This window comes from Triticum dicoccoides, chromosome 1B (genome assembly GCF_002162155.2).
Source record: "Triticum dicoccoides isolate Atlit2015 ecotype Zavitan chromosome 1B, WEW_v2.0, whole genome shotgun sequence".
Classification (NCBI taxonomy): Eukaryota; Viridiplantae; Streptophyta; class Magnoliopsida; order Poales; family Poaceae; genus Triticum; species Triticum dicoccoides.
In genome coordinates, this window is record NC_041381.1 from 680,010,447 (window position 1) to 680,020,670 (window position 10,224).

General features: G+C 48.6%; 2 protein-coding genes across 3 annotated transcripts; one reads left to right on the forward strand and one right to left on the reverse strand.

The window, feature by feature from the left end:
• Positions 1-2,542: 2,542 nt before the first annotated feature.
• LOC119349623 (short-chain dehydrogenase/reductase 2b-like) lies at positions 2,543-5,131 on the forward strand. Of its 2 annotated transcripts, XM_037617682.1 has the most exons (6): positions 2,543-2,689; positions 3,193-3,260; positions 3,364-3,607; positions 3,720-3,785; positions 4,206-4,400; positions 4,523-5,131. In XM_037617682.1, the coding sequence occupies exons 2-6, from the start codon at positions 3,226-3,228 to the stop codon at positions 4,919-4,921; spliced, it is 939 nt and encodes a 312-aa protein (XP_037473579.1). In that variant the 5' UTR covers positions 2,543-2,689; positions 3,193-3,225; the 3' UTR covers positions 4,922-5,131. The 2 variants fall into 2 exon arrangements, with proteins under 2 accessions (XP_037473579.1, XP_037473580.1); XM_037617683.1 differs by lacking the exon at positions 2,543-2,689 and having other exon boundaries at positions 2,706-3,260.
• Positions 5,132-5,633: 502 nt separating this feature from the next.
• On the reverse strand, positions 5,634-9,043 carry LOC119349625 (protease Do-like 1, chloroplastic). The gene is made up of 8 exons (XM_037617684.1): positions 8,634-9,043; positions 8,408-8,530; positions 7,568-7,739; positions 7,094-7,131; positions 6,786-6,984; positions 6,541-6,693; positions 6,011-6,145; positions 5,634-5,927 (listed from the first exon to the last, which is right to left on the reverse strand). The coding sequence occupies exons 1-8, from the start codon at positions 9,026-9,028 to the stop codon at positions 5,850-5,852; spliced, it is 1,293 nt and encodes a 430-aa protein (XP_037473581.1). The 5' UTR covers positions 9,029-9,043; the 3' UTR covers positions 5,634-5,849.
• Between the last annotated feature and the right edge of the window lie 1,181 nt (positions 9,044-10,224).

Genomic DNA, 10,224 nt, shown 5'->3' on the forward strand with positions numbered 1-10,224 from the left:
AACAACACTTGTCTCCCCGCCAAAATTGTTCTCCCCCGTTTTTTCCTTCTACATTGCAAATCAAATCCAATTTAAATTCTTTTCGCGGAAAAAAAATCCAATTTAAACTTTGAGCACTGCTTGATGAGATCATGGCAGTGGCACCATATCAAAGTGTCTTTGTCCCATGGCGCTTAATCACTAAATCACTGATAATGCTTTGCTCACAATTGAATGACTTTGATCACTTTTATTCAACATGAGAAGAATTTGGAGAATAGCTTTTGCGCCTATAAGCTGGACTTTTCAAAGGCTTGTGACAAGGTGGACTGGGGTTTCTTGAAGTAGACAATGACAAATTTAGGCTTCGCTCGCTAGTGGGTACATGTGTTACCTCGGTAAGAAATTGTGTTAAATTCAATGGCAATCTTGAATTCATTTACACCGTCGTGGAAAGAAGTCCACATAACCCCCTGAAGTTTCACAAACCGGTCAGTTTACCCCCCAAGGTCTAGAACCAGGTATTTAACCCCCCAAGCTTTCCCAAACCATGTGGATTGCCCCCTTCCCCTGATTGGAGTGGTTTTGAAGGCGGTTTTGGCCCTCATCCAAGCACGAGCCAGCATCATACAACTTGAGGTGCAATGCGTCGATGCCTAACATTAATTAGCACGTAGCTCGCCCAGTCTCCAGGTCACCATGCAGCCTTCACGATAGCAACGTCTTCCACCCACGCCAGACTTGAAAGGCATTCCTTGGGTCAGGCGAATATTGCATGGTCGAAGCTACTTCTCCGGCCTAGCACATGCCGCCGGGGCTCGTGGGATCGGTCTAGCCGTTTGCACCGTTGGGCTCCCTGCTGCACGGATGCGGCGGCCGCACCGGCGTGCAGCGCAACCTGCCAACAGACACAAGTTCTAGCTTTGGCGACCCCTCGCCGTACGCGCCAATCGAGTGCGGCGAGGCTTCGTACTCAAGCTCTCCATGGCAAACAGGTGGAGCGGTCGAGGTCGTCAACGAGCAGGGCATTGGCGCCGGAAGCGGCAAGGAAAGGAGCCGGAGCGTCGCTCGCGAGACGCATAGAACGCTCTTTTGGATACAATATGCACCTACATACCTACTGGATTGATTCCAGGAACAAGCACTCACCGACTCACGTAGACACAAGAAGTACGTACCACTATGTCCGAGGCAGGTAGGACTAACATAATCGTGATTAGCTCTAAAACAGTGGACATAGTTATCTGCCGGCGGAAGCCGCAGGCTGCACATGGCGCGAGCTTGATGAGTTCTTGTCAACGGAGAGGAAGAAGCAGACGCGGCCGGCGAGAGTGCTACTGAGGCGACTACGGCGCACGAGGGATGCGATGGCAAGCCGAGTTTGCATCAAGCAAGAACACAGCCGGCTACTGGCTGGTGCAGCTTCCGATCAGTACCTCAACGCTTGTCCTCACGGGATCTCCGTGCCAGGGTGCCACGTCCCCAAAACCGCCTGCAAAACCACTCCAATCAGTGTTAGGGGATGATTCGCATGGTTTAGGAAAGCTCAGGGGGTTAAATACCCGATTTTAGATCTCAGGGGGTAAATTAGCCAGCTCGTGAAACGCCAGGGGGTAATGTAGACTTCTTTCCACCGGCCGTGTGGGTTTCGACAAGGTGAACCCATATCCCCGATTTATTTTTGTTTTGTTGCCGAGGAGCTCCGTAAGCTGCTTCAACAAGGAGTGGAGGCACATGATGTTCAACATGTAAAAATATGTAGTGAGGCGTCAGGAGTATCACAACTACTATTTGTGGATGACAATATCCTTTTTTCAGAGCTAATTTAGCCTAGGCATAGCATGTCCAGGGTGTCATTCATTGATATAGAAGAGCAACAGACCAGCTAATAAACCCACAAAAATGTTATATAAAGTTTCGATACAACTGCCTTATGGAGACATAGATAGTGGTTAAGCGGGAGTTGCAAGTTCAAAATTCTGAATTTGAGATGGAAATGTCTCGGTTTAGCAACCCTGGATGGTCGTATGAACAAAGGGAAGTTCCAGATGTTGCAGGCAACCCTAACTAATTGCTCGGCAGCTCGTCCGCGAGACTGTGAAAGAGGCTTATAAATGAGTTGTTGAATTTTATTTTGGGTTGTGTTGAAATTGTTAAACCGTGCTTTAATTTCGGTTGTGCTGATCACTGAATTGGTGATGATTTGGACATTTGGTTGCGTATGCTATATAATCTATCGTGCATGAGTTTGCATGAAAATGAGAGTTTGAATATAAAGGGTGTGGTTGTTGTGGCGAACAATGAGAAGCGGGTCGGCGCCGTCGACACGTCCGCGGACATTTAGGGAGCCGGATTTGCCCGCTCCGGTTATGGACACTCTACGAACATTTTTTATTCCGAGTTCAGCTGTCGCAAGATTGATCCCGTCGCGCGACCATTTCTTGTCACACGTCCACGTCAGCACTGAAGTAAGCCTCAGTGCGACGACCAGCTAGCTCGTCCATGTTCCTTGCAGCCTCCAACATTGACCGAGTATCAGCATGGCCCAGTGATAAAAATAGTGGAGAAAGTAAGCAAGACCGGCCATCTTTTCCAAGCGCAGAGGCAAAGTTGTGCACGAGGAGGGCGTGCGGCATCGGCCAACTGCAGCGCAGCGGCGCCGGCGGATCTTCTCTCCCCGCGCCGTCCCGGAGTGCTCCGTCCGTGCCAGGTTGGTCCCTTCTTCCTCCCTCCTAGGCCCTAGCTCGACGACGGGTTGGTTAGTAGGGGTGGTCTGTGAGGAGCGAGGAGGAGCTCGACGGCGCGTCCTCTCTGAGATGGCACACCCTCGCCGACGCCGGTGAGGTAGGGCCGGCCGATGGGGGGAGGCGCCGGTCGAGCGAGAGAGCTGGGACGCTGCTCGCTGCTCTGCTCTGCTTCTTGTTCTGGCTGCTGCCGCTGCTTGTTGCTCATTGCTGCCGCTGCTTGCTGCTCTGCTTCTTATCCTATCCTAGTGTTGCAATCTGTACTGAAATTATTGTGGTGTATGTTGTGTTGTACCGTATAGCCATTAGAAATATTTTTGTAGAGCAGCCTCTCAAGTGATTTGACAGAGGAAAAAACTTGATAGAAAATGAAAATTGTGAAGATCATGGACTGAAAATTGTGAAGATCATGGACTGAAAACCTCTGATAAACTCTAAACTGTAGTTGCTATTGCAAATTATACTGTAGTAAGCAAAACCTACAGGATTAGAAGAAGCCACAATGGAAGGAAGCATCAGCGGTCCGTCAGAGAAAAGGCAAGCAACTTTCTGTCTGAGTAATAGCAGATTGATACCTCGTTTAGAGACAACCACCTGTTTGTTGATTAGTTACACTCTCATCGTTATATTTCTCTCTTAGGGTTGCCGTGGTGACCGGAGGGAACCGGGGGATGGGGCTGGAGATATGCCGGCAGCTTGCGGGGCACGGGCTCGCCGTCGTCTTGACGGCGAGGGACGACAAGAGGGGCGCTGAGGCAGCCGAAACGCTCCGGGAGGAGGGGCTATCGGACGTCGCGTTTCATCAGCTGGAGATCAGCGAGCCCGCCAGTGCCGCTCGTCTGGCTGCTTTCGTAAAGAAGAAGTTCGGCAAGCTTGACATACTGGTACAGCTGCTTAAATTTTCAAATGAAGTTTTGAATTTGCAATGGGTTTGTGATAAAGAAGGCAATTTCAACAAAATTGGTGATCATTGCACTCACGCGCACCGCACCGCAGGTCAACAATGCCGGAGTGCTCGGGGTGACCACGGACGTCGGCGACCCGGCGACCCTTCACGAAACGGTAAATGGGCGAATTTGCTTCCATTTCCAACGTTTGGAGCTAAATTACTTACTGAAGGTTGTTTGGTTGCATCCATGTCCATCACTTAGGATGCGTTTGGTTGAAGGTGTCATATGAATGGGTTGGGACCGTTCAATTTATTTGGGATTGAACCATTCAATTCATGCGTTTGGCTGAATATAAGAGATGAGCTAATTATTTAGGACGGGACCACCAGTCATGCTCACATAGTCATGCATGCAAAGCGTGGCCATTTGATTCGACCGATTTGGTTGGGTGGAACGGTTCAGCATCTTCAAGGCATATTCTCTTTTTTTGACTTGAACCATTCATGTGCTTTATAACCAAACATGTCTATTTTTTAAACGATCCCAACCCATTCATGACCACCCTTGTAACCAAACGCACCCTTAATAACAGCTTGCAGGCAAGGATGGGATGGAGAGAGCCGAATGGCTGAGGCAACGGACCACACAGACCACCCAGGATGCAGAGGACTGCCTGAGGATCAACTACCACGGCAACAAGACCGTCACGGAAGCCCTCCTCCCGCTCCTCCGATCATCCTCCGACGGCAGAATCGTCAACGTAACCTCAGCCTGGGGGCTGCTCAGGGTACGTCATCCATATATATTTGGCAATCAGTTCAATTTGCTGCACAAAAATCACTTGCAGAGTAGGACAGTCCCATCTCTCAAAACAGAGGCTCATCTGCTGTTAATGTTGCAAAAATGCAGTATTTCAGCGGCGACGAGCTCCGGCGGGAGCTGGACGACGTCGCAAACCTCACGACGCAGCGGCTCGACGAGATGTCGGACCTGTTCCTCGAGGACCTGGGCAAGGGCAATGGCGCGCTGGAGCGCCGCGGGTGGCCGGCCGACCCGGTCTACGCGGCCTACATGGCCTCCAAGGCGCTGGTGTGCGCCTACACCAGGGTGATCGCCAGGGAGGAGGGCGCCGCGCTGCGGGTCAACTGCGTGCACCCCGGCTACGTCCTCACCGGGATGAACGACTACACCGGCGTCCTCACGGCCGCGGAGGGCGCCGCCGCCGCGGTTGCAGTTGCACTGGCGGAGAAGGGGGGCGTCACCGGCGCCTACTTCGACCGCACTGAACTCGGAGCGTCCTTTGTGTGATTTCTCCGTGGAGCAGTTGTGACATAAGTATATCTAGAATTATGTTATCTTTGCAATAACACCATGTCATGAGTTGGTCCAGATATGGAGAATTATGTTGTGTTCACTTTTTTCTCTCTCTCTCAGAACTACTCTCCGTTCACTATTATATGATGTTCTAACTTTTTTTATAAATCAGATGTATGTAGACACGTTGTAGTGTGTTTGTTCTCTCGTTTCAGTTCGTATGTAGTCCATATTGAAATATTCAAAACATTTTATAATAAGTGAATGGAGAGAGTAGAATATTTCCAATGTCAAGGTAAATCTCTTGAAACTACTAGTCCTTTCGATCCATATTAATTGATGATAACTTTGTACAACTTTAGTATAAAGTTGTACTTTGTCAGTGTCATTTAATTTGGATAGGAGGGAGCAGCAAATTGTACATGCTAAGCAAGTCATCAAATATATGACAGCAGGGGGGAATGCATTCTCGATATTTTATTTCCTTCTATGCGAAGAATGCAGGGCCCAACTCTCTAAAATCCAAATTCCTCTAATTTTAGAATCAGATCCTTGTCATGGGAAAAAGATGCTTCTAGAATACAATGGATGATAGAATGGGGGTTCAATTAAAAGATCACGTGTCAGAAATCCTCTGAGATGAAAACTTTATCCAATGAATGGAGCATATCTAACGGCTGACATTTGATGTTATTGTCACACTATGTAGCGGTATCAAAGAGTAGCATATGTAAGCAGATAGATCATGTACTGGAACAGCGCACATAAGGCATGATCGATGAACCAAATTGATATTTTTCTTTCCTTTCTTTGTACACCAGACAATTTACAAACATCAATTATGTGCAAGGAGCTCCGTGGTAGGCCAACATGCTAATACCTTGTACCTACGTGAGAATACACCCGAGAAGGACACCACCCACTATGTTTCGTCGAGCTTTGGTTCAAGGACCACAGCGATCTTCTCCTTCTTATCTCCGCGCAATACTTCCACGGTCACCTTTAAAAGAACAGAAGCGAGTACCTTAGCAGCCATCAACGGCAAAAAAAAAGTGTTGCTGTTGAACACGGGTGAGAGCTTACCGTCTCTCCGACTTTGCACTGATCCAAGATACGGTACAGGTCGCTTCCATTCGCAACCTTAGTACCATTAACAGAAGTAATTATGTCCCCGAGGATAAGTCGTCCGTAGGCATCCCGTTTCGTTGATTGCAGACCCTGCATACGACATAGCAAGCAGAAATATTTAGCTGCACAAGTCCTGTACCGCAGAAACGTGTCTAACAAATGCATTTTATAATTATATGGAAGGAACAGGAAAGACAAGTTTATTCTGCACATAAGTTTGGTTCTTATCAAATGAATTACTGCTCTGTTTCTTAAGGTATTCTTAGTTCCGACAATCAGAGAAGGCACATGAGAACATTGTTCAACAGATGCTATAATGTACTGGAGTGACAACAGTACAAGGTTTTCTCATGCTAGGTGTAAAAAGATTGTTAACTGAAACTGAAACAAAATAAGAATTTGACTACTGTAAAAATATTTGGTGGTTTCCAATCAAGTTTTATTGAATTTGCATCAAACATGTGTATAGTATAGATGGACAGTACCGCTTTGCCAGCTGGCCCGTTCGGGGGGGCATCCAAGACAAGCACTCCACTCAATCCAAGCTGCTCCACAGATTGGTCAGGGGCAAATTTTATCCCCAAAATAGGTCTCGTCACTTTCCCAAATTGTATAAGCTGATCCACAATACCACCAACCTGAATATGGTTGAAATACATGAAGCAAGAAATTTATAAGAAGAGAAGACCCAGAACAAATCCAAAATTATGAATTAAGCTGAGTGACATACTGTATCAACTGGAATGGAGAAGCCAACCCCGGATGATGCTCCTGAAGGTGAGTATATAGCAGTATTTACACCTATCAGGTTTCCAGAACTATCAAGAAGTGGGCCTCCGCTGTTACCAGGGTTGATAGCAGCATCAGTCTGTATTACATCCTGTATAGGACGTCCAGTTGCAGCTGAACTAATTTCTCGTCGCAGTCCACTGGGAGAAGTCAGCAGAGAGCAAAAGAAAAGTGTCTCAGTTTACCAAAAAATCAAGCAAAAAGAATCAGCCAACGTGGAGTCAATTTAACCAATCAATAATACTACACCTGATAACACCTGTTGTAAGAGTGTGGTCAAGGCCAAACTGCAAATATATAAATTAAAAATGTTAGACAGTAATCATTAGTTGCTTAAAGTAATATGCACATAATCGAAAGAGGCCAAATAACTGAAGTGTTTAAATCAACTCTTCAAATCCATGAACTATACTGAAAATTTACAAAGTAATATGCCATACATAGTTGCTTAGCATAGAATCTGTTCCGCATACCAGTGATTGGACACTTGGTCATGGTCAATTGTGTTATTATTTGTTTGTGATGCTGTGTAGCACATTTTCATTTCCTATGCTAGTGCTACCTCAACATAATCAGGATCAGAAACAGGCCGGCCCTACTGAAATTTGAACTCAGGTTTGGGAATTGGAATGAAAACAAAAACACTGGACGATTGGTGTCAAGCGTGTACATAGCCGACTTATATAGATAAATCATAGAACAATTGGTGTAAGAAGCACTCACTGGGTTCCCAATGGCATACACTTTCTGACCAACCAGTAAGTCCGCTGACACACCAACTGGTAAAGGTCTTAGTTTATCCTTTGGTGCTTCGATACTCAAAACCGCAACATCCTTGTCCTGGTCAAATCCGACAACTTGCGCTTCATACACCGACTGATCAGCAAGCGTGACCCTACATAAAACTAAAACGGTAATTTCACTTCGCCATGATACAATTCAAGACAACACTATCATAAATATTCAACAAGATGGTAGCATACTATCTGCATATCTGCGTAAATTGACATCATGTGACATTAGCAAGGAAGCAAAGAAAGCATGACTAACACGTAAATGATGTTTAGACGAAACCAAAGTGCATAGGTCATTGTTAGCATTTTGCATTCTAGTCTCGGATCTAGCATCAAGTACTGGATGAAATTATGAAAAATGGGATGCAAAATATAGTCACTCTAAAGTTTCAGAGATGTGTCAGGTTAAACATCTACTATAACTAACCTACAGCCTGCAGCCTATGGACCCATTTGCTACGCACACTGAATCCAAATGATAACGAGTCGTTAGCAGCGAGCGTTAACGGTTCACTGTGCTCTGGTATTAAAACTAAGCAGCCACGTCCACATTGCCCATGCTTATCAACATCAATTGCAGTTCTGCGACTCTCGATTCCCCTGTTTATTCGTTCGTTCGAGTTCTTAGCTGCTTACAGGTCCACAGCAATTACACCCTTCTATGAACCTTCGATAAACGTAAAATCTAGTAGAAGACTGGGCATGCTGTTATCTGAATTTTGCTGAAGAATATGTCAGCAGCGAGCGGCTCTGTCAAGTGTTAACCAACCTGAGGTCAGACGCGCCACGGATGACATGGAAGTTGGTGACAATGTGGCCGAGCTTGTCCCAGACGAAGCCGGACCCCGAGCCCTGCGGCACCTCGAGCACGTCCAGCGTGAAGGCGTCCTGCCTGCACAGCGTGAAGAGCTTCTGGTCAGGCGCCAAGGCCAGACGAACGGAGACAAAAGCGAACGGGAATGGGCGGGGGAGAGAGAGGATCGGCCCAGGCGTACCTGACGGCGAGGTTGGTGATGTAGACGACGGAGGGGGTGTTGTCCTTGAAGAGGCGCACGGTGGCGAGCTCGTCGGCCTGCAGCTTCCGCGGCGTGGCGACGACGAACGCGGACGCGGCCCCGGCGTCCCCGAGGACCAGCGCGGCGGAGGCGAGCGCGATCACCAGCGGCCCCGCGGCGGCCGCCAGCGCCCGCCGCGCGGCCTCAGCGACGGGTCGCGGCACCAGGTCGCGCAGCGGCCTCCGCGGGCTCGGCGAGGCCGGGAGCGCGAGGGGGCCGGCCGGGGGCCTCGCGGCCGCGGCGCGCGCGAGGCGCCTGAGGGAGTGGCGCGGGCGCAGGCGCGGCGGCGGGCGGGCGAGCGGGGAGGGGCCGGGGAGGAAGCAGGCGGCGGCCATTTGGGAGTGGGGAGAGCAGCAGCGGCCGCGGGGTGGAGCTCCCGTGGAATCGGGATGGGTGGACGCGCTGCGCTCTCGTTGGTCGTGTGCTGCGCCTATTGTCAAACTTTTTTTTCTTTTTTGGTTTTGTTGACTAGCGAGTGTACCTCCACTCGCGTCTTCGTTTTGGTTCGGGTTGCTTCCGGTCCGTTCTCTCCCCCTCCTCCATGTGTTTTGTTTTGTTTCGTTTTCGACTGTGGTATCGAAAAGGTTTTCGCGACATTGTTTATATATAAAGCAACAATCAAGCAATATACGAAGATAGCGTATACATCAGCCCTACTGGGATACCAGCTATAGAAGAGAAGCTCGAAATAGCTAAGCGGGGGACCCAAAAACACACGAAAATAAGCGAAACTAAGCAAGCACGGGAAGTAAAGGAGCTCGCCTGGTCCTGGCAATCAGCACAAGTCTTCCCGGAGTGCCTCGAGGCATCTCCCCAAGTAGGCCACCGTTCGCAAGGCACACAACTAGCAATGGGCCATGCGGAACTAGGTAGCAATCGTTTGAAGGAGGAGAGGGGCAGGGTAAACGATGCCTCTAAGGAGGAGAACGGTGTCTACGGTCGGCGGTAGCGGTGGCCAGACCATGCTCTGGCACGGCATTTGCCGACAACCCACCATCTAGCCTCGGGTACCATCGTAGACAATCCCTGATCACACCCAATTGACATTGACAGATGGATACCTCTGGCGGCCTTCTGACATGAAGCCAATCACAACATACCTCTTGGTCTCGGGATGACCTCGCATACCAACCGGCCAGATGTTAAAAATAAGCAAATTGAGGTACACCATTGATGAGTGTCTTTTTACACTCAGTTCCATTGTTGTTTAGATCCGATATTCCAAGAGAATCACTTCGATATTGTTACTAACCTACTAGATGTAAATAGGACACCCCCACTATCTGATTTCTTAACATGCAAGCTATTCACATCAACAATTGCCATGTCAGCATGCTGCTGTCGCCCCGCGGGGTGTAGTTGATGCATTTTCCCGACTGAGTTTCTTCCACCTGGGTCCTGTGTTGTACGATGCCAACAACCTGGGTTGGATAGCTGGCTTACTCGGTCATTTGTGGAAGCCCATCTGACTAACGCAACCCTGTATGGCTTGGTTATCTTCTCCGCTCTGACCCCTACTCTCTCCCCCCCT

Excerpts from the sequence above, each read along its gene's own strand:
- LOC119349623 (XM_037617682.1), top strand. The coding sequence starts at position 3,226 with ATGGAAGGAAGCATCAGCGGTCCGTCAGAGAAAAG. Across the intron at positions 3,261-3,363 it reads AGCGGTCCGTCAGAGAAAAG|GGTTGCCGTGGTGACCGGAG; the intron begins GCAAGCAACTTT and ends TTTCTCTCTTAG. Across the intron at positions 3,786-4,205 it reads CGGCGACCCTTCACGAAACG|CTTGCAGGCAAGGATGGGAT; the intron begins GTAAATGGGCGA and ends CCTTAATAACAG.
- LOC119349625 (XM_037617684.1), bottom strand. The coding sequence starts at position 9,028 with ATGGCCGCCGCCTGCTTCCTCCCCGGCCCCTCCCCGCTCGCCCGCCCG. Across the intron at positions 6,694-6,785 it reads TCTCCATTCCAGTTGATACA|GTTGGTGGTATTGTGGATCA; the intron begins GTATGTCACTCA and ends AACCATATTCAG. Across the intron at positions 6,146-6,540 it reads ACGGGCCAGCTGGCAAAGCG|GGTCTGCAATCAACGAAACG; the intron begins GTACTGTCCATC and ends TGTCGTATGCAG.